General features: G+C 34.5%; 1 protein-coding gene across 2 annotated transcripts in view; it reads left to right on the top strand.

The window, feature by feature from the left end:
* The window catches only part of MSH4 (mutS homolog 4), a 103,406-nt gene that overhangs the window by 2,975 nt on the left and 79,857 nt on the right, over positions 1-20,574 (top strand). For both annotated transcript variants that reach the window (XM_032301674.1, XM_032301673.1), the window contains exons 2-7: positions 2,714-2,896; positions 8,649-8,809; positions 10,311-10,421; positions 13,223-13,338; positions 14,355-14,528; positions 20,107-20,279. In XM_032301674.1, the coding sequence (XP_032157565.1) occupies positions 2,714-2,896; positions 8,649-8,809; positions 10,311-10,421; positions 13,223-13,338; positions 14,355-14,528; positions 20,107-20,279 (918 nt within the window). The remainder of the gene's footprint in view (positions 1-2,713; positions 2,897-8,648; positions 8,810-10,310; positions 10,422-13,222; positions 13,339-14,354; positions 14,529-20,106; positions 20,280-20,574) is intronic.

Here is a 20,574-nt window from a genome sequence, read left to right as displayed (position 1 = left end):
TCTAGGTCACTTCTTGGATGTGATTATAACTACTGGGTTCTCCCCTATGCTCCAGATTCCTATTTCAAACTGTCTTCTGAAGTTTCTAGGAGGAGAGAGACCAATGCACACCTCAGACTTACTATATGATTAGTTGAATTCATCTCTCTACAGTTCTGTGAGCTGTTTCTTAACTCTATCCCTGGATTGTCTGAATCGTAAACCTGTAAGACTTCAACAAATTTCTCACATCATCCAGTTAATAAGTCCTATTTTTTATCTTTTAAATAATTTTTTCTGTTTCTGTGCCCTTATAGGCTCTCATTATTTTATGTGTGAATTATTGCATCAAACTCTAGCATTGGTGACTGGACTACTTCCTGATAAAGTGGGTTTTGTAGGAGAATCAATTTTTAGAAGGAAAATGAGTTTTGTATGGACATTATAAATGTGAATAACCTTTAGGATATCCATATGATCACTCCGAGGCAATTGAATATATGGATCTTGGATTAAGAAGAGAAATTTAGGAGAGATTCAGATTTGAAAGTCACCAGTATATTTGAGGCCATAGGAGAGAAGATAAAGAAGACACAGCAAAATAGAGGTCAAGGAAATTGGAGGGCAACTAAGACAAGTGACTAAGTTTCCAGAGGGAGCTTAAAATCTAAAAGTAACCTGAGGACAAGAAATATCCCTCTCTGTCTCTAGTTCCTGGTAACCACTCCCTTCCTTAGTTCCTTTAAGTCTGTGGTGGAGCACACAGTTTTATGTGCTTCTTTATGATGATATCCTTACACTGCGTCCACACTTTTGTAAATACTTTATCATCCAGTTTCTGCTGGTACCTGTGTAAAGGAGTCTGATTTAATCCCATGGTGGTTATGGAGAGACAGTGAGGAATAGTGAGAAAGGAAATTTCTTTTTTGGAAAGATCATTGGTGATATGTGAAGAATGGATTAAAGAGGCATAATACTAGAAGCAAGGCCTGAAGAAGATACAGGCTTAAAATGGACCAATAAGAGTAGAGATGGGGAGAAATTTTAGTGGTATTAAAAATTTTTTTTACTAGACTTACTTATTGGGTGTTAAGATTGATGAAAGTGGGGGCGCCTGGGTGGCTCAGTGGGTTAAAGCCTCTGCCTTCGGCTCAGGTCATGATCCCAGGGTCCTGGGATCCAGCCCCACATCGGGCTCTCTGCTCAGGAGGGAGCCTGCTTCCTCCTCCCTCTCTCTCTGCCTGCCTCTCTGCCTACTTGTGATCTCTATCTGTCAAATAAAATAAATAAAATCTTAAAAAAAAATTGATGAAAGTGGAATTAAGAATGATTCCTTAGTTTATGACTTGAGTGACAAGGTGCAAGATGTTATAGTTGGCCACAACTGGTAATAAATAAGCTTTGAGGAGAAGATAGAGTATATTTTTTGAACATTTAAAAGTCTGGAAAGATCTCTAAAAGTTTATATCCAAAAGGTAGTTAAATTTAGGGACCTAGAGCCACACTGATAGAACTTTCTGTGATGAAGAAATATTTTATATCTGTGTTAATATGATAGCCAACAGCCAAATGTGGCTTTTGAGCATTTAAAATGTGGCTAGTGAGGCAGAATTTTTAATTTTAGTTATTTTTTATTTAAATAGTCACATGCAGTCAGTAGCTACTGTATTGAATAATGCATTTATAGACCTGAGAATGGGTCTTGCATTTTTAAAGGGCTGAAGAGTAAAAGAAAAATATTTTGTGATGTGAAAATTATGAGAAATTCAGATTTTAGTGTCTGGAAGTAAAGTTTTATTGAAACATAGCCATGCTCATTCATTTACTGTTGTCTATGGCTGCTTTCCCAATATAGTGTCTGAGTTGAGTAATACCAGCAGAATGTATGGTCCACAAAGCCTAAAATATTTACCATCTGGCCCTTTATTTAAAAAGTTTGCCAAAATGTGCTTTACAGTTTAAGAGAAGTTAGGGCTTTATATGAAGGTTGAAGGGTATAAATAAGTAGAAATAGATATTACTAGAGACCAATATAATAGATGAGATGCCCAGAGAAGATGTGTGACGCTAATTTGTGAGAGAAGGTAAAAAGGTGTGGAACGTTGGGAAGCCAAGAGTTAAGAGGCAGACAGAGGAAAAAGAATCTGGCAAAGTAACCTAAAAGCAAGTGGTAAAGGAGAAGCAGAGTTGTCATGGAAGTGAAGGGGAATAGGAGAAAAGACCCCCAATATGTAATTTTAAGAACTTTTATGTGCCAGGACATTAAGGTAGGCTGCTTCATGTATATTCTTTCTGATTTTAAGGCAATTCTGTTAAGTGATATATCAGTAGGAAAGTGCCTGGACAGGGAAATGAATCCAAGTGAGTCTAAAACCCTTTTTATACTATTTGTATGGAAGGAAGGAGTTTCAATGAAGTCAAATCAAATGAGGAAAAGAGGTCTTGTAATTGCTATATACAGTAAACATAAATGATGTATTTGAAGATTTAGAAGGTAGTTTATGATTCTATCCAGAGTAGTCTCCATTTGAAGAAGCATATTAGTAAGTCCTTTTCCTTATATTTTAGTACAAGATTATTTATCAGTAGTACCATTAAATTTGTCATAATTTGCTGTATTTTTAGAAGTCATCAGATAAAGTTTTATAGACAGTAAACATGATATAAATTATATTGATTAAAATATTGCATAATTCTGAAAATTTAAGAACTGATATTAAATTTTTGGATTTAGGTTCACACTTCAGGAATAAAAGATCTAATGCAGAAAACACATTTGCATCAAATTTTAATTTTGGTACAAGCTCATCTTCTACACGAGATAGTAATTATCCTCAAATACTGAAAACTCCATTGTCTGCTGGAAATCCCCAGAGATCAGGTTACAAAAATTGGACACCACAAATGGGATATTCAGGTAAAATGAAAATGAGTGGAATGTTGATCGAGATGACTTTAAAACTTTTAAGACTTGTAAATTGTAAATTAGGGTGGTTAAGTTCATTTGAAGTTATTTGTAACTAATACAGATGGCTGAAAGAAAAATATCTAGTCCATAATTGAAGGATAATGCTACCCATATCCATAATTGAAGGATAATTAAGTTAATACTACATGTTTCTGATATCATTTGTTAACAAGTGCAGGTCTGCATTATTTTAACTATTCTGACAAAAAAAAAAAGAGAAAACTCTCCCTTTTATACATGATATTTACTGAAATCTAGAAGTTGATCCTGATACTACTATTGTACAGGATTTTTTTTAATACTTAAATTTTAGTTTTTATCTAAATCTAGTTTCTCTTGAAGGGAAAATGGATGACATAGTTCTTTGTGTGTAAGTATTCTCTAAGGTATATGCAGTGGAATTTCTTGGATACAGGATATATGAATGTATACATTTACAAGATAATAAATTGTTTTTCTAAGTGCTTCTACCAGTGTACACTATTACTAACAACGTATGAGAGTTCTTGTTGGTCTGCATCCTCTCCAACAGTTGGTATCGTCAGACTTCTTAATATTTACCAGTCTAGCAGTTGTAAGATACTAACTGTAGTCTGAATTTGTATTTTCCTGGTTATTAATGAGGTTGATTACCTTTTGTGTACTTTTTGACCATATAGCTTTCATTTTTGTGTGTGTGAAATGACTGTTCATGTGTATTATCTATTTTTCTTTAGGTTTATTTTTCTGGGTTTGTAGAAATTCTTTATACATTCTGAATATATATTCAGAGTATATATTCTTTTGATAAGTACATATATTGTGTATATCTTCTCTAGGTTTGTGACTTGTCTTCCTCCTTTTCTTATGATGTTCTTGGATGAACAGAAGTTCTTAATTTTATACATTTTTAGTCAATGTTCTGTCTCCACTTTTTAAAAATCTTTTACAGTTTTTTTTTTTAATGTCTATTAGGTTTCTTTCTTTCTCCCTTCCCTCCTCCCCTTCCCTTCCCTCCCTTTCCTCCTTCCTTCCTATTTCTTTCTCTCTTTCTTTCTTTCATAAATTACACCCATTGTGGGGCTTAAACTCATGACCCTGAGATTAAGAGTCACACGCTCTACCCACTGAGCCAACCAGGTACCCTATTAGGCTGTTTCTTTAATTGTGTTGTTTACATCTGTATCACTAAAGACTTTTTTGTACTTATATTAAATACTCCCAGTATGATTGTAGACTTGTCTGTTTCTCTAGTAGTTCTTTTATTCTTTTTTTTTTTTTTTGCATATTTTGAAGCTATTTTAGTAGGAGCGCAATAATTTAGCATTGGTATGTTGTAGTATGAAATGACTCTCTTCATCTCTAAATATAATTTTTGCTTTAAAGTTTATTTTGTTGGCTATTAACATAGAAATTCCTTTTCTTTAGGTTAGTGTTTATATGATACATATTTCTGAAATTTTTGACTTCCAGACTTCCAGCCTTTGTACGTGGGATTTCCTATGCTTAGGAACACTCTCTTCCCATTTTCATACAGTCAATTCTTATTTATTCCTCAAGTCTAAGCTTAAATGTTATACCTTTCAGAAAGCTTTCTGTAATCCTATAAGTCTAGGTTCAATCTCTCTGCTACCTGCTCCCATTTCACTTCACATTTTACTAATGATATTGGTATTTTAATTGTCTTTTTTCTCCACTGCTCTGTAAAATCCATGAAGGCAGAGACTAGCAGTCTGGATCTAATTTGAAGATAGAACCATATAATGATTTAAATAAGGGTGATTTAATATAAAGAATTATTAAACTATGATAGAAGACTCACTGTAGGATAGAAGAAAACTCTGGAAAGTACTCTAGAACTGAGGGGAGGCCCAAGAGGTCATATTTGGAAGCAGGCTCTTTTCAGGACTCATCTCCAAGTCTGGGGTCTAGATCTCCTTGGAGAAAGTGAAGTTGAACCTACTAAATGGCAGAGGCTGCAGGTTTGCCATTTGCTCATTTTACAAGATAATAACAAATTGTTTTTCTAAGTGCTTCTACCAGTGTACACTATTACTAGCAACATATGAGAGTTCTTGTTGGTCTGCATCCTCTCCAGTGGTTGGTATTGTCAGGCTTCTTAATATTTACTATATACTGACCCCCCGGGAACTGTTGCTAGATGGGGAATTTAACGTTGATCTCTGCTGTTGGTAGGTTAGGTACTCACAGTGTGGTTGACCAGGTCAACCTTGGTAAGAGGAGGTTCATGATGTTGAGCCCATGCATATCCTTGCCACCATGGCTGCTTTGTTCATAGATTTACTAAAGAAGCACTGGGTTGGCTGGGAAAAGAGGCTGGTTGACATCCATTGAGTGTATCATTTTGTCTACCTGATTATTAAGAGTTCCCTCTATAATAGTTGCCCTTTAGTGGGCATTCACATGAGACACAAATTTTTTCAAAGTTTATGCCCATTCAAAGAGGTCCATCTGCATACTTTCCCCTCAGCTTTTCTTCTTATTACCTTCTAATCCCGTTTCTTCAAAGTCCCTGACTATTCAGGTAGACCATTACCAACTGCTTATGAATGAGTCTAAATCTGTACTTCTGGTATAGTACTACCTTATCCCAGACATGGTAGATAACCAAAGGTTCTGGTCAAAGTTCTGCTCAACAAAAGATCAAAGTGAATGAAACCACTAAAAAAATTAGAATAAAATACTAATGCATATCAAATATCTCAGTGAAAGAGTTTTATAACAGAAAAGCAAAGGAAGAAATTATAAAGTGAAAAGATTATCTATACAAAAGCAGAAATCTTCAAGCTATCAGATCAAGATTGATTGGTAGCAACTATAAATCATTTTCATTGATTTACAAAATTTTCATAAACAGATGGAAAACATGTAGATTTAATAAAAACTGTAGAAAAAGACATGAACATCTCAAAAGAAAATATAGAAAATGAGTGGATATGTTAAATCTGTTCAATTTTGACAGCAATTTTCAAAAATACAAATTTAAGTGTCAGTAAATTAAATTAGGACTATAGGGGAGGGGAGGGAAAACTGGGAATAAATCAGAGAGGGAGACAAACCATGAGGGACTCTGGATTCTGGGAACCAAACAAGGTTACAGAAGGGAGAGGAGTTGGGGGATGGGGTAACTGGGTGATGGGTATTAAGGAGGGCACTTGTGATGAGCACTGGGTTTTATATGCAACTAATGAATCATTGAACATAATAATAATAATAAATACAAGGAAAAATGAATTAGTAATAATAATATAATACATTTCAGAAGTTAGTAATGGTAAAGACACAGTAAAATTGATTTTCCTCATATACTACTGATGGAATCAAAAATTGGGGAAAAAAAAAAGAATTGATAAAGGAGCACTTGTCTGGCTTAGTTGGTAGAGCATGTCTCTTAATATTCAGTGTTGTGGGTTTGAGCCCCATGTTGGATGTAGAGATTATTTAAATAAAATTTTTAAAAAATTTGGTATAATTCTGGAAGAAATTTGGTAATACATATGCGATCCTTAACAAATGTTTTTCCTTTGTTCTAATAATTGACTTCTAAAAATCTACAGTAATGAAACAATAGACCCACAAAGAGCATTAGGCACTAGAGTGCTCATTATATTATTACATCAGAGATAACAGTATAAGCATTCTTTTAGAAGTTTAAGGGAGATATCTTCTGAGTCTACCAAATTTCTATTGGAACTTGGTATTTATTTTCCAATTAAAAATAGGAAGGTCGTATTTTACTGCAGAATTTAAACTGCCTTAGATCTAATATAAACTCATACATCTAATATAAACTCAATCATAATGTATAAATCAGATGGCTTTCCTAGCAAAGAGGGTTTGGAAATCTAGACATAATATATATATATATTTTTTAAAGATTTTATTTATTTATTTGACAGACAGAGATCACAAGTAGGCAGAAAGGCAGGCAGAGAGAGAGAGAGGAGGAAGCAGGCTCTCCGCGGAGCGGACAGCCCGATGCGGGGCTCGATCCCAGGACCCTGGGATCATGACCTGAGCCGAAGGCAGAGGCTTTAACCCACTGAGCCACCCAGGCGCCCCTAGACATAATATATTTTTAAATGAACTCTTAAATTGACTATTCACTAAGATTACATGATTGTTTAATTTTGTAGGCATTATAATAGAAGAGTAGAAAAAAAAAACGAATCTAGGTCAGGGGGGTAGAAGAGAGAAGAAATCGGTTCTATTGAAAGATTGACAAGGGAATCAAAAATAAATTTGCTTTTTGACAATAAAATTTTAGGTATTTTTGTCTGACTTTTTTTCATCTAAGAATAATGCCTCATATTTAAATAATTTCATATACTTTACCAAAAACCCCTTTTATATTACTGCATTTAATTCTTACAATAACTTTGTGAAATAGGTTTGGTATTTCTACTTTCAAGATGAATAAATGGTAGCGTTATAAAGGTTTAACAATTTACCTGAATATTCATTGTTTGTAAGGCATAGATCTCAAAATCAGTAATAGTATGTAAAGGTTAGGAGCACCAGATCTGGTGTCAGGCTGCCTGTGTACAAATTCTGACTTTACTAGCTCCATCTGTGCTTTAGTGTCCTTGTAGGTAAATGGAGTAAATAATGATATCTATTTGATAGAATTGTGAAAATTAAATGAGTTAATTCAAATAAAGAATTAGAACATTCTTAGCACTTTAATAAAGTATTATAATAAATATATAATACACATAATTATATATAATATAGAATATAGAATAAAGTATCCAGCATTACACACATAGTTACATATAATTGGAATTTATAGTTACATAATATTTTATTTTTTTTTCAAGATTTTATTTATTTAATATGAGAGACAGAGGCAAAGGGAGAAACAGGTTCCCTGCAGAGCAGGGAGCCAGAATTCTATCCCAGAATCCTGGAAACATGACCTGAGCCAAAGACAGACGCTTAACCCACTGAGCCACCCAAGTATCCCTATAATATTTTATTCTTTATAAAATGCATTCATATCTATAATCCCATTTGATCCTTTCATTACTAGTTCTTGAGTTAGGGAAGTTATTACATTTTGTGATTTTTGATTATTTATTATGAAGTAATTTGCTCAAATTCATACAGCTTTTAGATCCTAGAGTAGGATAAATAATCTAGGTTTTCTCATTCCAAATTCAGTTTTCCTTCTTAACTTTATTCCAATGAAATGCAAAATAGGACAATGTATAAGTTACTTCTAATTTTGAAGCTAAGTTTTGGCAGAATACTTTGAGAATTAACATTGTTATTTGGTCTGGATATGAGAAGTTGTTTCCTGATGAGGAAAAAAGGGTTATTTCCTTGGATATTAAGAGCCATGTCCTGAACTTGATGCTTGAGATCTTATTAAAAAGAATGAGATCAATTGCGGAGGACCACAGGAAGGGAAGGAAACTGAATGGGAAGAAATCAGAGAGGGAGACAAACCATGAGAGACCCTGGACTCTGGGAAACAAACTGAGGGTTACAGAAGGGAGGGGGGTTGGGGGATAAGGTATAAAAGAGGGCACCTTCTTATGAGCACTGGGTGTTATATGTGACTAAAGAATTGTTGAAAACTATGTTAGAAACAAATGATGTACTATATGTTGGCTAAGTGAACGTAATAAAACAAAGTAAGAATGAGAACACACTGTTATTAATATTTATACATTTTCTTTTAAAAAAAAATTAACAGCTCCATCATCATCTGCAGTTTCAACAAACTCCCCATCAGTTGTTGCAGCTGTTGTAGAAGGTAGAGGACTTGCCAGAGGTGAAATAGGAATGGCAAGTATTGATTTAAAAAGCCCACAAATTATATTATCTCAGTTTGCAGACAACACAACATATGCAAAGGTAAGTATTTATACTCTTAAAAAATGGTTGACCTAGTGAGCACTATGTAGATTTTCAAGTCCCTGCTTTCCTAATTAGTTTACTTTTTCATGGAATAACAATTATTCACAATTGCACTAAAGTAGGCTACTCTGAATTAAAATTGTTTTACATCTGATTTTATTTTTTGAATGTATTTTGCCAAAGGGTTGTTTCCACTGAACAGTATTTGAATTTTATTTTCCTGAGTTCAGGGAAACTGGTCTTATAGGCCAGTCATAATTTGGCGTCTTCTTCCCTTCACTTCCTATCACTTATCATTAATTTGGGCCACTGGCCTGTTGTCATGAAAATTTCTGTCACTTACCAGGTAGAAGTCATCTGCTTCTAATCTCTATATTCTAAAAAGTTATTTGACTCAATTTCTATTATTAAATATGTATATGCTATGTTATTTTTAGCATTTTATTGTTTTTTTTCCTTTTCCTAATTCTTCTTTATGGTTTCTCAGTACATTGGTTTCCTTTTCCTACCTAATAATTAATTTTTTAACATAGCTATCAAACTACATGATACTAGTACTGCGTCTAACTTTATCTCTGGGTATTTCACATTTTTATGCAATTTAAAAAAACATAGGAAAAGCTTTTTTAAAAACAAATGTTTGGCAGATTGACTAAGAATTTCTGTGTCTGGGGTGCTGGGTGGCTCAGTTTAAGCGTCTGCCTTTGGCCTCAGGTCATGATCCCGGGACCCTGGGATTGAGACCCACATGGGCTCCTTGCTCCGTGGGGAGTCTGCTTCTCTTTCTCCTTCTGCTCATGACCCTGGGATCGAGACCCACATGGGCTCCTTGCTCCGTGGGGAGTCTGCTTCTCTTTCTCCTTCTGCTCTTTTCCCTCACTCGTGTTCTCTCTCTCTCTCTCTCTCTCTCTCTCGGATAAATAAATAAAATATTAAAAAAAAAGAAGAATTTCTGTGTCTGGGATAGTTCCAAGAAATGTACCTGTATTGTGAAAAGAATAAATTGTAAAATATGAGTTTCTCATCTGTGTTTCTATACTGTTCAACTTCTAAGCTTTATCAGTGTGGTCATATTGACTGAATCACCATAGTTACACTTTTGAATGTGTTTATTTTTTTTATGGAGATGGATAAAATACCAAATAGAAGAATTTATTTTAAAACATCTTATTTTAAGAATATATATCTGATAAGTTCAAATTAGTTTTTGAGCTTAGAGCTGTTACACATTATTGTGAGGTAAAATATAGCCTATGTTTATGATATTTTATTTATATGATATATATGTGAGATATATTTATATATACATATAGAATATATGTTTAATATATCACTATTAGAAATATATTTTAACTGACATATATAATTTGAACAGTGGTAATTTTGTGTATCTGTGAGTTAATTTTAAGTACTTATCTCTCAGAAAAATATGCCACTTGTTTAGTTTTGGAGAATCCTAAGCTTACATTGAAGAAATTATTTATTCAAATGATTTTAGGTAATCACTAAACTCAAAATTTTATCACCTTTGGAAATAATAATGTCAAATACTGCTTGTGTTGTGGGGAATTCAACTAAGTTGTTTACTCTGATCACAGAAAATTTCAAGGTAAGTGATTTTCATTCTCAGTAGTAACATTCAAATCTTACCTTATTTAAAATCCATTCTATATTAGCTTTCTGGAGAACAATAATTTGAACAACTATATATTTACTGTAAAGTACTCACTAAACACAAATCTGAAGCTAAAGAACAATTAGTACATAAAATAAAAATGACAGGGCTTCCACTTATTTGATTTGGCACCCTTGATCTACCTTAAACAAAAGGGAAACTGTTAGCACTAATAAGGAGGCTTCTCAGAGTATACAGGAGGCAGGCCCTTAGCAAAAACAGATTTCCTTAGGTATAGCTGTGTGGAAACTAGGTATTGTGCTACCAGACTAGTTGAAATTGAAATTTTTGTTTTAGGAGATAGCACTATCAACAAGTACTTTTTTTTTTTTTTTAAGAGAATTTGATTTGTATTACAGAATTGTCTTAGCTTCCCCTGGTAGCATGTATTCTTTACAGTTAACCTACTATTCTAAGCCTCCATATGTGGGACTGTGGCAGGTTAAGTGTTCTGGAACTTGATCTAATGAATGCTCTCTCTGCAAGCAAGAGCTTTTCCAACATGCAGTTTGCTTCTTTCCTCTAGCAAATATTTTGGGCAATGGGGTCTGTAGTTCCAGACTAAGTAGGCAGCATGGCAGTTGGAATAACCACCTGAGGAGTGCAACTTATTTTCAGAATATACTATACTTTTTTATGTTGGTATCCTTAACTTTAACACATTTGGTATCAATCTGAGATTTAGAATCCAATGAGTTCTTTATTGTTCTTAATATATTCAGCATTTGCAATTATATAAGATTTCTTGTTGTGCTCTTAGAGATCCTGTGTAGTTCAGCTGTCTTTGACATATTGCTAAAAATGACCCCTATTGTCAGTCTGTTGTTTCTATGATACAGGTCTCTTTATCTGTTACCTCTTTTATTCATTACTTCAAACTTCTTTTCATTACCTTTATTTATGTATACTGTTTCAACTTTTGTTATTTTGTTCTGCTTAAGCATTTTAAATCTTGGGTTGTGACAGTAATTCAACTTAAAGTAGCTTAAGTTAAAAAAAAAAAAAAAAAGCAAGCAAGCAAGCAAACAAACAAACGAAAAACCCAGAAATGTATTGGCTTATGTAACTGAGAAGCCAAATTGTTGGATAAATCTTACCTTACTTATTCCCACCACCATCTACCTTCTTCTTCTTCTTTTTTTTTAAATTGTAGGTTATTTCTGTGAGGCTTAAGATAATTATGATGGCTACAGATTGATATGTTATCTTACCCAATTCAGAGAAAAAATGCATTCTTCCTTCCAGTTTCCATATATAAATTCCAGGGAAGGACCCCAATTGGCCCTGCTTTGTTCATATTCCTTCATGTTAGACAATCACTATTTCTCAGGGTAGAAGCACTATGATTGATTAATCCCTGGTCATTTGTTTTCTGTGGGTCACAGGTCTGTAATCGACAGTTATGAAAACCACATGGAGTGTAAAATAGATGAGTCCTTCAAAGGCAAAAATAGCATATATTCACTACACTTGAGATGTAGGGCAGTATGGCATAGTGCTTAAGAATAGAGGAGTCAGACTGAGACTGCTTATTTCAGATCTTGACTGTAAGTGATCTTATGCAAGTTAAGTTATTTAAGTTTTTTTCATTAGTAGAATAGGGACAATAATCTACTCCTAGAGAATTGGTATTTTATATAATGTAATTAATGAGATGACCTCATTGATAAGGTTACATTTGGGCAAAGTCCTAAATTGGTATTTTATATAATGTAATTAGCGAGATGACCTCATTGATAAGGTTACATTTGGGCAAAGTCCTAAAGCCATAGAAGTATTTGGGTTAGAAATATTATAAGCAGAAGGAAAAAACTAATATTATTAACATTATTACCACACTTACAATAAAAAAAAAAACCTTCGTTAAAAGAGAAGCACAATGAAATGGAAGGATTTTGTAGCCAGAGAAGTCTAAATTCAAGTCTCAACTCTGGCATGTATCAAATGTATGATGTTAGAAAAACTACTTGACTTTTTAGAATTTTACTTGTAAGAAAATTGTAGTTAAAACAAGATATATCTTGGAATTATTGTGAAGATTAACTGAGATAACTTAAACACTCTTGGTGCATAACAAATTCCCTAACTTCTCATGAGTTGTTTTTTGCTGTCTTATAGCTCTTTCATAGTTCATTGTTACTGTATTATTTTTCTTGTGTATTATTTTTATTCAGAGTAGGTAAACCTTTTATTCTACAACTTCATGCTTATTCCCCCTACTTTTTAAAAAAAGTTCCATTATCTCCTTTTCTTCTAAATAAATTTACCTCATGTATATAGTATCTTATAGATTTGGTAGCTAGAATTGATGTTTTCTTCCTCTGAAGCTAATACATTATAAAGATCTGCTCTATCTCAATTATGATGGAATATGTAACACTAAATATACAAGTTGGGTGGTGGTGGAGCTGGAGAATAAAATTAGTAGAAGACAGAGACTCTCGTGTTTATTTTTTATTATTGTACCTACCACATCCAATTAAATATCATGTGACTATGGTCTAATAAGAGCTATAGACTGCCATAATTCACTTAGCAAAACAGATAATCATTCTCTTTTTCTTAAATCATTAAGCGAATATTCTGTTTAACTGGAAAATAGTAAATAATAAAAAAGAAACTTTATACAATATAAAGCTACCTACATATGTACTTGCCTGCATGTGTTTAAGAAAGCAGTTTTGGGCAACTGCATGAAACTTAAAATTTATTTTGGAATTAAAACTTTTTTTCAGAATGTTAATTTTACTACTATCCAAAGGAAATATTTCAATGAAACAAAAGGACTAGAGTACATTGAACAGTTATGCGTAACAGAATTCAGCACTGTCCTAATGGAGGTTCAATCCAAGTAAGTTATCATTTAGGGAAAGTAATAAATCTATAGACTGAGTTCCATGAGGGCAAGGTCTTTTGTCTGTTTTGTTCTCTGCTGTATCCCTAGAAAAGTGCCTGGTTTATAATACACAGTCAGTAATTACTGAAATAGTAAAACAGCTAACTAAAATTTATATACAAGGCATATTTTGCTAACTTAATTTATATAGAAATTTTCCAAATTGGTCATAATCTATTGCTGTTGTGGTTGCTGCTCACTTTACTCAAGTAGCCAGGGTAACCTAGAAATGTGAGGCACAGAGCTGTAGTCCTGTTATTTCATACATGTGCTCCTAAGGGATTCAGCTAGGACAGGGAATGATATTTTCAAAAAGGATATATTTTTTAAGATTTTATTTATTTATTTGACAGAGAGAGAGAGTGAGCATAAGCAGGGGCAGCAGTGGGCAGATGGGGAGAGAGAAGCAGGCTCCTGACTGACTGAGCAGGGAGCCCTGCCTTGGGCTCCATGCCAGGACCCTGAGATCATGACCTGAGCCAAAGGCTGATGCTTAACAGGCTGAGCCACCCAGGCACCCTAGAAAGGATATTTTTTAGAACATACTGAATAGATACTTTCTTTGAGTTAGGTTGTACTAGTGACTAAGCTCACCAAGATCCTAACATAATTTTCTATACATAGGAACCTCCTAACTCTGTCAGACTTTTTCAACATTATTTGAATCTTAGAATGGTACATTGACACATACTACCACTGAATATTGTTTTCCAACATGTGATTTATTGGAGTCCTTAAGTGTCAGACTTCAGAAAATTGTCTGTTCTATGAACTTTTATGGTTTAGAGGTTATTTAGCAAGTTTTCAAATGTAAAGAGCACTGAGTGTGCTTTTTCCCTTTGAATTTAAGCAATGCTATGCAAATATTTATAATTTTCCTAATAATGAGGTGAAATAAATGTTTTCTTTTATAGCAATACTTTTTATTTATTCCAAAGATTTATAGTGATGTTTCATTGGTCACCTTTCAGGTATTACTGCCTTGCAGCTGTTGCAGCTTTATTAAAATATGTTGAATTTATTCAAAATTCAGTTTATGCACCAAAATCACTGAAGATTTGTTTCCAGGGTAGTGAACAGACAGCCATGATAGATTCATCATCAGCCCAAAACCTTGAATTACTAATTAATAATCAAGACAGTAGGTAAGATCATCCAATTTTTTTCTTAAAAAATGTATCAGTATATTTTATGTCCTATTTTTCTATGAATAGTTACTTTACATTTCTTTAAATTGTTTGATGTATAAATAATGAATAAACATACCTTTAATTATTGTGTCATTGTTGCTGAACTGCTTAGATGTTTCACAAAAGTCAAATTTTAAAAAGATATTTGTATGAAACAAGAAAAACAAACAGTGCATTTCAAAATAGACAAAGACTTGAATGGACTTTTCTGCAAAGAAGATATACAAATGGCCAATAAGCACAGTCATTATGGAAATGCAAATCAAAACTACAATTAACTACTTCACACTCATTAAGATGGTTATTATCAAGTAAGTAGAAAATAACTATTGGCAAAGATATGGAGAAATTTGAACCCTGGTACATTTATCATGAGAATGTAAAATGGTACAGTCATTTTTGGAAACAGAATGGTGACTCATCAAAGAAGTTAAACATAGAATTACCATATGATACATCATTCCACTTCTAGGTGTATATACTAAGAAGAAAGCAGAGACTCAAAGAGTTACTTGCATACAAGTGTTCATAGCAGCATTATTCACAGTAGCCAAAAGGTGGAAATAAACCAAATGTCCATCAATGAATGACTGACTAGATAAACAAAATCAGGTATATACATGATGTACAATGAATATCATTTAGCCTTAAAAATGAATGGAATTCCAGGGGCACCTGGGTGGCTCAGTCTGTTAAGTGACTGCCTTCAGCTCAGGTCATGATTTCAGGGTCCTGATATTGAGCCCCGTGTTGGGCTCCCTGCTCAGCAGGGAGTCTGCTTCTTCTCCCTCTGTTGCTCCCCCTATTTGGGCTTTCTCTCTCAAATGAATAAATAAAATCTTAAAAAAAAATGAGTGAAATTCTGATAGATGCCACAAGATGTATGAACCTTGAAAACATTGTACTAAGTGAAATAAACCAAACACAAAAGGAAAAATATTTTTTAATTCCACTTAGATATCTAGACTAGGCAAATTCATAGAGACAGTAGACAAAAATGATCAGGAACTTGGAATAGTAGGGAGTGAGTTGTTACCGTTTGATGGATTCAGAGTTTCTGCTTGGGATGACAAAAAAGTTCTGGAAATGGGCAGTGGCAGTGGTTGTACAATATTGTGGGTATATCTAACAACACTGAATTATGTGCTTCAAATGATTAAAAAGGTAAAATTTATGTTATGTGTGTTTTACCACAATAAAAAGAAGATATTGTCTCTAGATTACCACAAAATTAGAATAAGTATCTTTAAAAGCATCAAGTCCAGGAAGTTTAAGGGGCTATGTAATTATTTGAGAAGGTAAGAATAGTTGAATCACTTGGTCTATGGTATGACTAGATTGCTGGTTTTATTGGTTTCTTATTAACTTTAATTAGAGCACCAGGAATATTGATGGTGGGCATGAGAGATAAAGAGATAGGGAGAGGCGCGCGTGCGCACACACACACACACACACACACACACATGCATGCACACACACAATGTTTGTAGATTTCATAGTGGGTTACTTAAAGTAGAATTAACATGTTAATAGAAAATAACATGGTGATTGTCAGGCAGAAATGCATTAATAAGGGGTCAGTTTGGGACAAAGAATTAATGAGCTATGATTTTTCTCCTTGAGGAATTAGTCTAGAGGAGGAAACACAAAGACAGTATTATTAACGTGTACTAAGTATGGTGATAAAATTTGCATATCAGTGATGGGATCATAGCAGAGAGAGGGTTAAGGGTAAAAAGGAAGTAATTAGGAAAGGCTTTCTAGAGGAGATAATACCTGAGGTAAGTTTTGAAATATAAAAGTTATCCAGATGAAGTAGAAAAGGTGAAAAGTTAAGTCTTAAAAGCATTATTTTCTTTCCTTTTTAAAAAAAAAAAAAGATTTTATTTATTCACTAGAGAGGGAGAGTGAGTGAGAAAGAGAGAGAGAGCACAAGCAGGAGCCCGGGGGTTGGGAGGTGAGGGGAGAGGCAGAGGGACCAGCACACTCCTCACTCAGTGGGGAGCCCAACATGGGGCTCCATCCAGGGATTCTGAGCTCATGACCTGAACCGAAGGCAGACACTTAATCAACTGATACACCCAGGCATCCTGAAGGCATGACTTTCTTTTCTTTTCTTTCTTTCTTTTTTTTCCCAAGATTTTGTTTATTTATTTGAGATAGAGATCACAAGTAGGCAGAGGCAGGCAGAGAGAGAGGGGGAAGCAGTCTCCCTGCTGAGCAGAGACCCCCCCCCCCCAATGTGGGGCTCGATCCCAGGACCCTGAGACCATGACCTGAGCCAAAAGCAGAGGCTTAACCCACTGAGCCACTCATGCACCCTATGATTTTCATTATAACAGTATGATATGTGCAAGGAAACTAAAGCTATTTAGTATTATTGGTAAAGTGCAAGTTCAGAGTAAGTAAGCTTGGAGTAAATAATCAGCTTCTGGTAATTAAATATAACATTAGACATCAATGAAAGGGATAAAGTGATTATGATTTTTAGTATTAAGAATATTGAAGGGAATAACAAGCATTTTAGAGAACTGAAACCTTAAGGTGCTCTGTGCAAATTTAGAGCCATAGTTGTTTCAATATCTCTGTTACTTTGTGTATTCTTATCTTGGCTTTATTTTCCATTATGTGGAATTGCCAGACATTATTTGCTGTTGCAAACTTAGAAACAAAAGCTGTCTGATTTTGTTAATCACTTATACTCTAATCATCAAGAGCAGTTTAAATCTGTCTAGGTGCTGTTGATACTATTTTAGTATTATTACTGTATATAATGCTTTTAGTGATGCATCAGTATAGTGGCCTCAGTTTCTTGCAGTTCCATTGAATGAGGATGGTCTAAAATTACAGCCTTAATTTATAGTTAATTGTGGCTTTATTCCTTTTCAGCTTAGTGAATAATATTCTTTTCTTCCTACTTAAAAAGAATTAAAATAATATTATCTGGAAAAATTACTCTTGTCATTTACTTTCTATGTTATAGTAATACAGAGTAAGATAGAGAGTCAGCAACTAAGGCTGGTAATTACCACAAAGTGTTTTATAACTGCCTCATTTCATAGTTCATCATTATTTATTATTATCATTATTAAACATTGCTTGAGTTCCTGCTATGTATTACATGATAGGATATTTGACCTCTAAGAGTTCATATTATTGTTCAAAGTGAAAATTGAGAAGTCTTTTCACAGATTTGAACCAAAGAATATCAGGTTAAAAGATGGATATTCGACCTGCTGAACTATCTGGATAGCTCTAACATTCTGTAAACTTGTCACTTACCTGTTCAGAGCAGTTTCACCCTTTGATTTCTATAACAAGTGGCAGATTTGAGTATGCTGCTCACTTCCTTGGTTCCTGTAGATGTCCAGTTCTCAAAAAGTAAATGCCTGTGATGACCCCACCCCCACCCCTGACCAGGCTTGATTGGAGTAGTTCTCTAAAATTTTGTTTAAATTGATATACCAGGGGCTCCTGGATGACTCAGTTGGTTAAGCAACTGCCTTCAGCTCAGGTCATGATCCTGGAGTCCTGGGAATGAGCCCCACATCGGGCTTCCTACTCACCTGGGAGTCCACTTCTCCCTCTGACCTTTCCCATCTCATGCTCTCTCTCTGTCTCATTCTCTCTCTTTCTCAAATAAATAAATCTTAAAAAAAATTGATATACCAGGGTACCTGGCTGGCTCAGTTGGTAGAGCATATGACTCTTGGTTTCAAGGCTGTGAGTTCGAGCCCTAAAAGTTTACTTAAAAAAAATTGAAATACCAAAAATCTGCTAGTCTGATGACTAAGTTAAGAGTCATTCTTGTTTTCTACCCTCTCGCAACCCATTTCAGTCCACTAGTAAATCCCCTGACTCAACCTTTGGAATACATACCAATTCTGGATCACATCTTACCATTTCCAAGGCTACAACCCTAACCATTACCTCCATCATTTTAGCCTGGACTACTATAATAGCCCCTAACTTGTTTCTCTGCCTTCTTTTTACCCTCCTACACTTAGTCTTTTCTTGATCCAGTGGGCAGATTGTGATCCTTTTAAACTAGAAATCAGATGTTGGAACTCTGCAGCTGAAAATCTTCCAGTGGCTCCATTACATGTAGAATAGAGTCCAGACTCTTTACCATGCCCTACAAGAACTTCTGTGTCCAGGCCTTTATCAGCTTCTTCATCTTCCTCCATTTTCTTTCACTTGCAAAGTCCCACTGACCTTGATCTTCTGTTTGGTTCTAGATCCAAAAAGCCTTCCTGGGCTTCAATTACTGTTCTACTTGCCCCCCCCCCCTTTTAAAAAATTATTTATTTATTTATTTGATAGAGAAATCACAAGTAGGCAAAGAGGCAGGCAGAGAGAGAGGGAAGCAGACTCCCTGTTGAGCAGAGAGCCCAATGCGGGGCTCAGTCCCAGGACCCTGAGATCATGACCTGAGCTGAAGGCAGAGGCTTAATCCACTGAGCCGCCCAGGTGCCTCTATTTGGCCCCTTTTAACTACTAACTCTTTTCTTGTTATTTAATTATTAGGAAACCTTGGACGAGTTAGTTAATTTCTTTGCATTTCAGTTCCTTATAAAATGTGGTTAAATATAACATCAACTTCACACTGTGGTTATTAGAATTAAATAAATTAATAAATGTAAAGTGCCTGGTATATTGCCTGGCACATACTTAATGTTCGATATGTTACCTACTCTCAACATAGTTGTCAACATCATTTCCATCCCATCATCATCTTTGCATGGATATCTTTTGAATTCAACTACCAAATGTACATATAGGTCTCTCTCAACGAGCTTAACTAAGGAAACCTCCTGGTCATTCTCTATGCAGTCCTGTTCTATTTGTTTGTTTAACATTTTCTGTACCTGAAATTATTTTCTTTCTCTTTGTTTGCAATTCTCTAACTTCTTCAATTACAACAAAGTGACTATATTAAATATTTATTTTTTTCAGTGTGAAAGCTCTGCCCCTATAAAAGGTACATTACTGATTCTTGCTAATATTGATGGAATGCCATGGACTACAACATTTTATATTAGTCTGAATATTCTAGCTGATCTATAAAAAAATCATTTAATACAAAACGATATTGTCTACCCTTTGTTAATTAAAGCATTGTCCATTGATAGCATACTTGGGAGCTTATTTGAAATATATATTCTTTGGCCTCATCTCAGACTTAGAATTTCCTGTGTGATTTGTATGCACATTATAATGTTTGAGAATCACGAATGTAGATTAAAGGGTTATTTAGAAAGTTAAATGGTCGGGGTACCTGGGTGGCTCAGTGGGTTAAGCCTCTGCCTTCCGCTCAAGTTTTGATGTCAGGGTCCTAGGATCGAGGCCCACATGGGGCTCTCTGCTCAGCAGGGAGCCTGCTTCCCTCTCTCTCTCTCTGTGCCTGCCTCTCTGCCTACTTGTGTGATCTCTGTCAAATAAATAAATAAAATCTTTAAAAAAGTTAAATGGTAACTTCTTTGGATTTTATTTTTTATACTTGATGAAATTTTCCTCATTTTTGTTTTCAAAGGAATAATCACACACTCTTTGGTGTTCTAAATTATACTAAGACTCCTGGAGGAAGTAGAAGGCTTCGTTCTAATATATTAGAACCTCTAGTTGATATTGAAACCATTAACATGAGATTAGATTGTGTTCAAGAACTACTTCAGGATGAGGAACTCTTTTTTGGACTTCAGTCAGGTAAATGAATATCACCTAATTTTATGAATACAAATTATTAAAAAATGCATTGTCTTTTTATAAGAATACTAGTCATATTGGATTAAGTTCAGCCTAATAACATTATTTTAACTTGATTACATCTGTGAAGATCTAATTTCCAAAAAAGATCATGTTTAGATACCAGGACTTAGGACTTCAGAATATCTTTTTGGGGGACACAGCTCAACCCCCGTAATATCAGGTAAGAGAATCGCCTTTGGCACCTGGCTATTTGTTCACTTGCATGGCAATACAACTCTCTTCTTAAATATGT

The sequence above is a fragment of the Mustela erminea genome, chromosome 10 (genome assembly GCF_009829155.1).
Source record: "Mustela erminea isolate mMusErm1 chromosome 10, mMusErm1.Pri, whole genome shotgun sequence".
NCBI classification, from domain to species: Eukaryota; Metazoa; Chordata; class Mammalia; order Carnivora; family Mustelidae; genus Mustela; species Mustela erminea.
The sequence above is the reverse complement of the archived record's forward strand: the minus strand, read 5'-3'. Positions and strand labels throughout refer to the sequence as shown.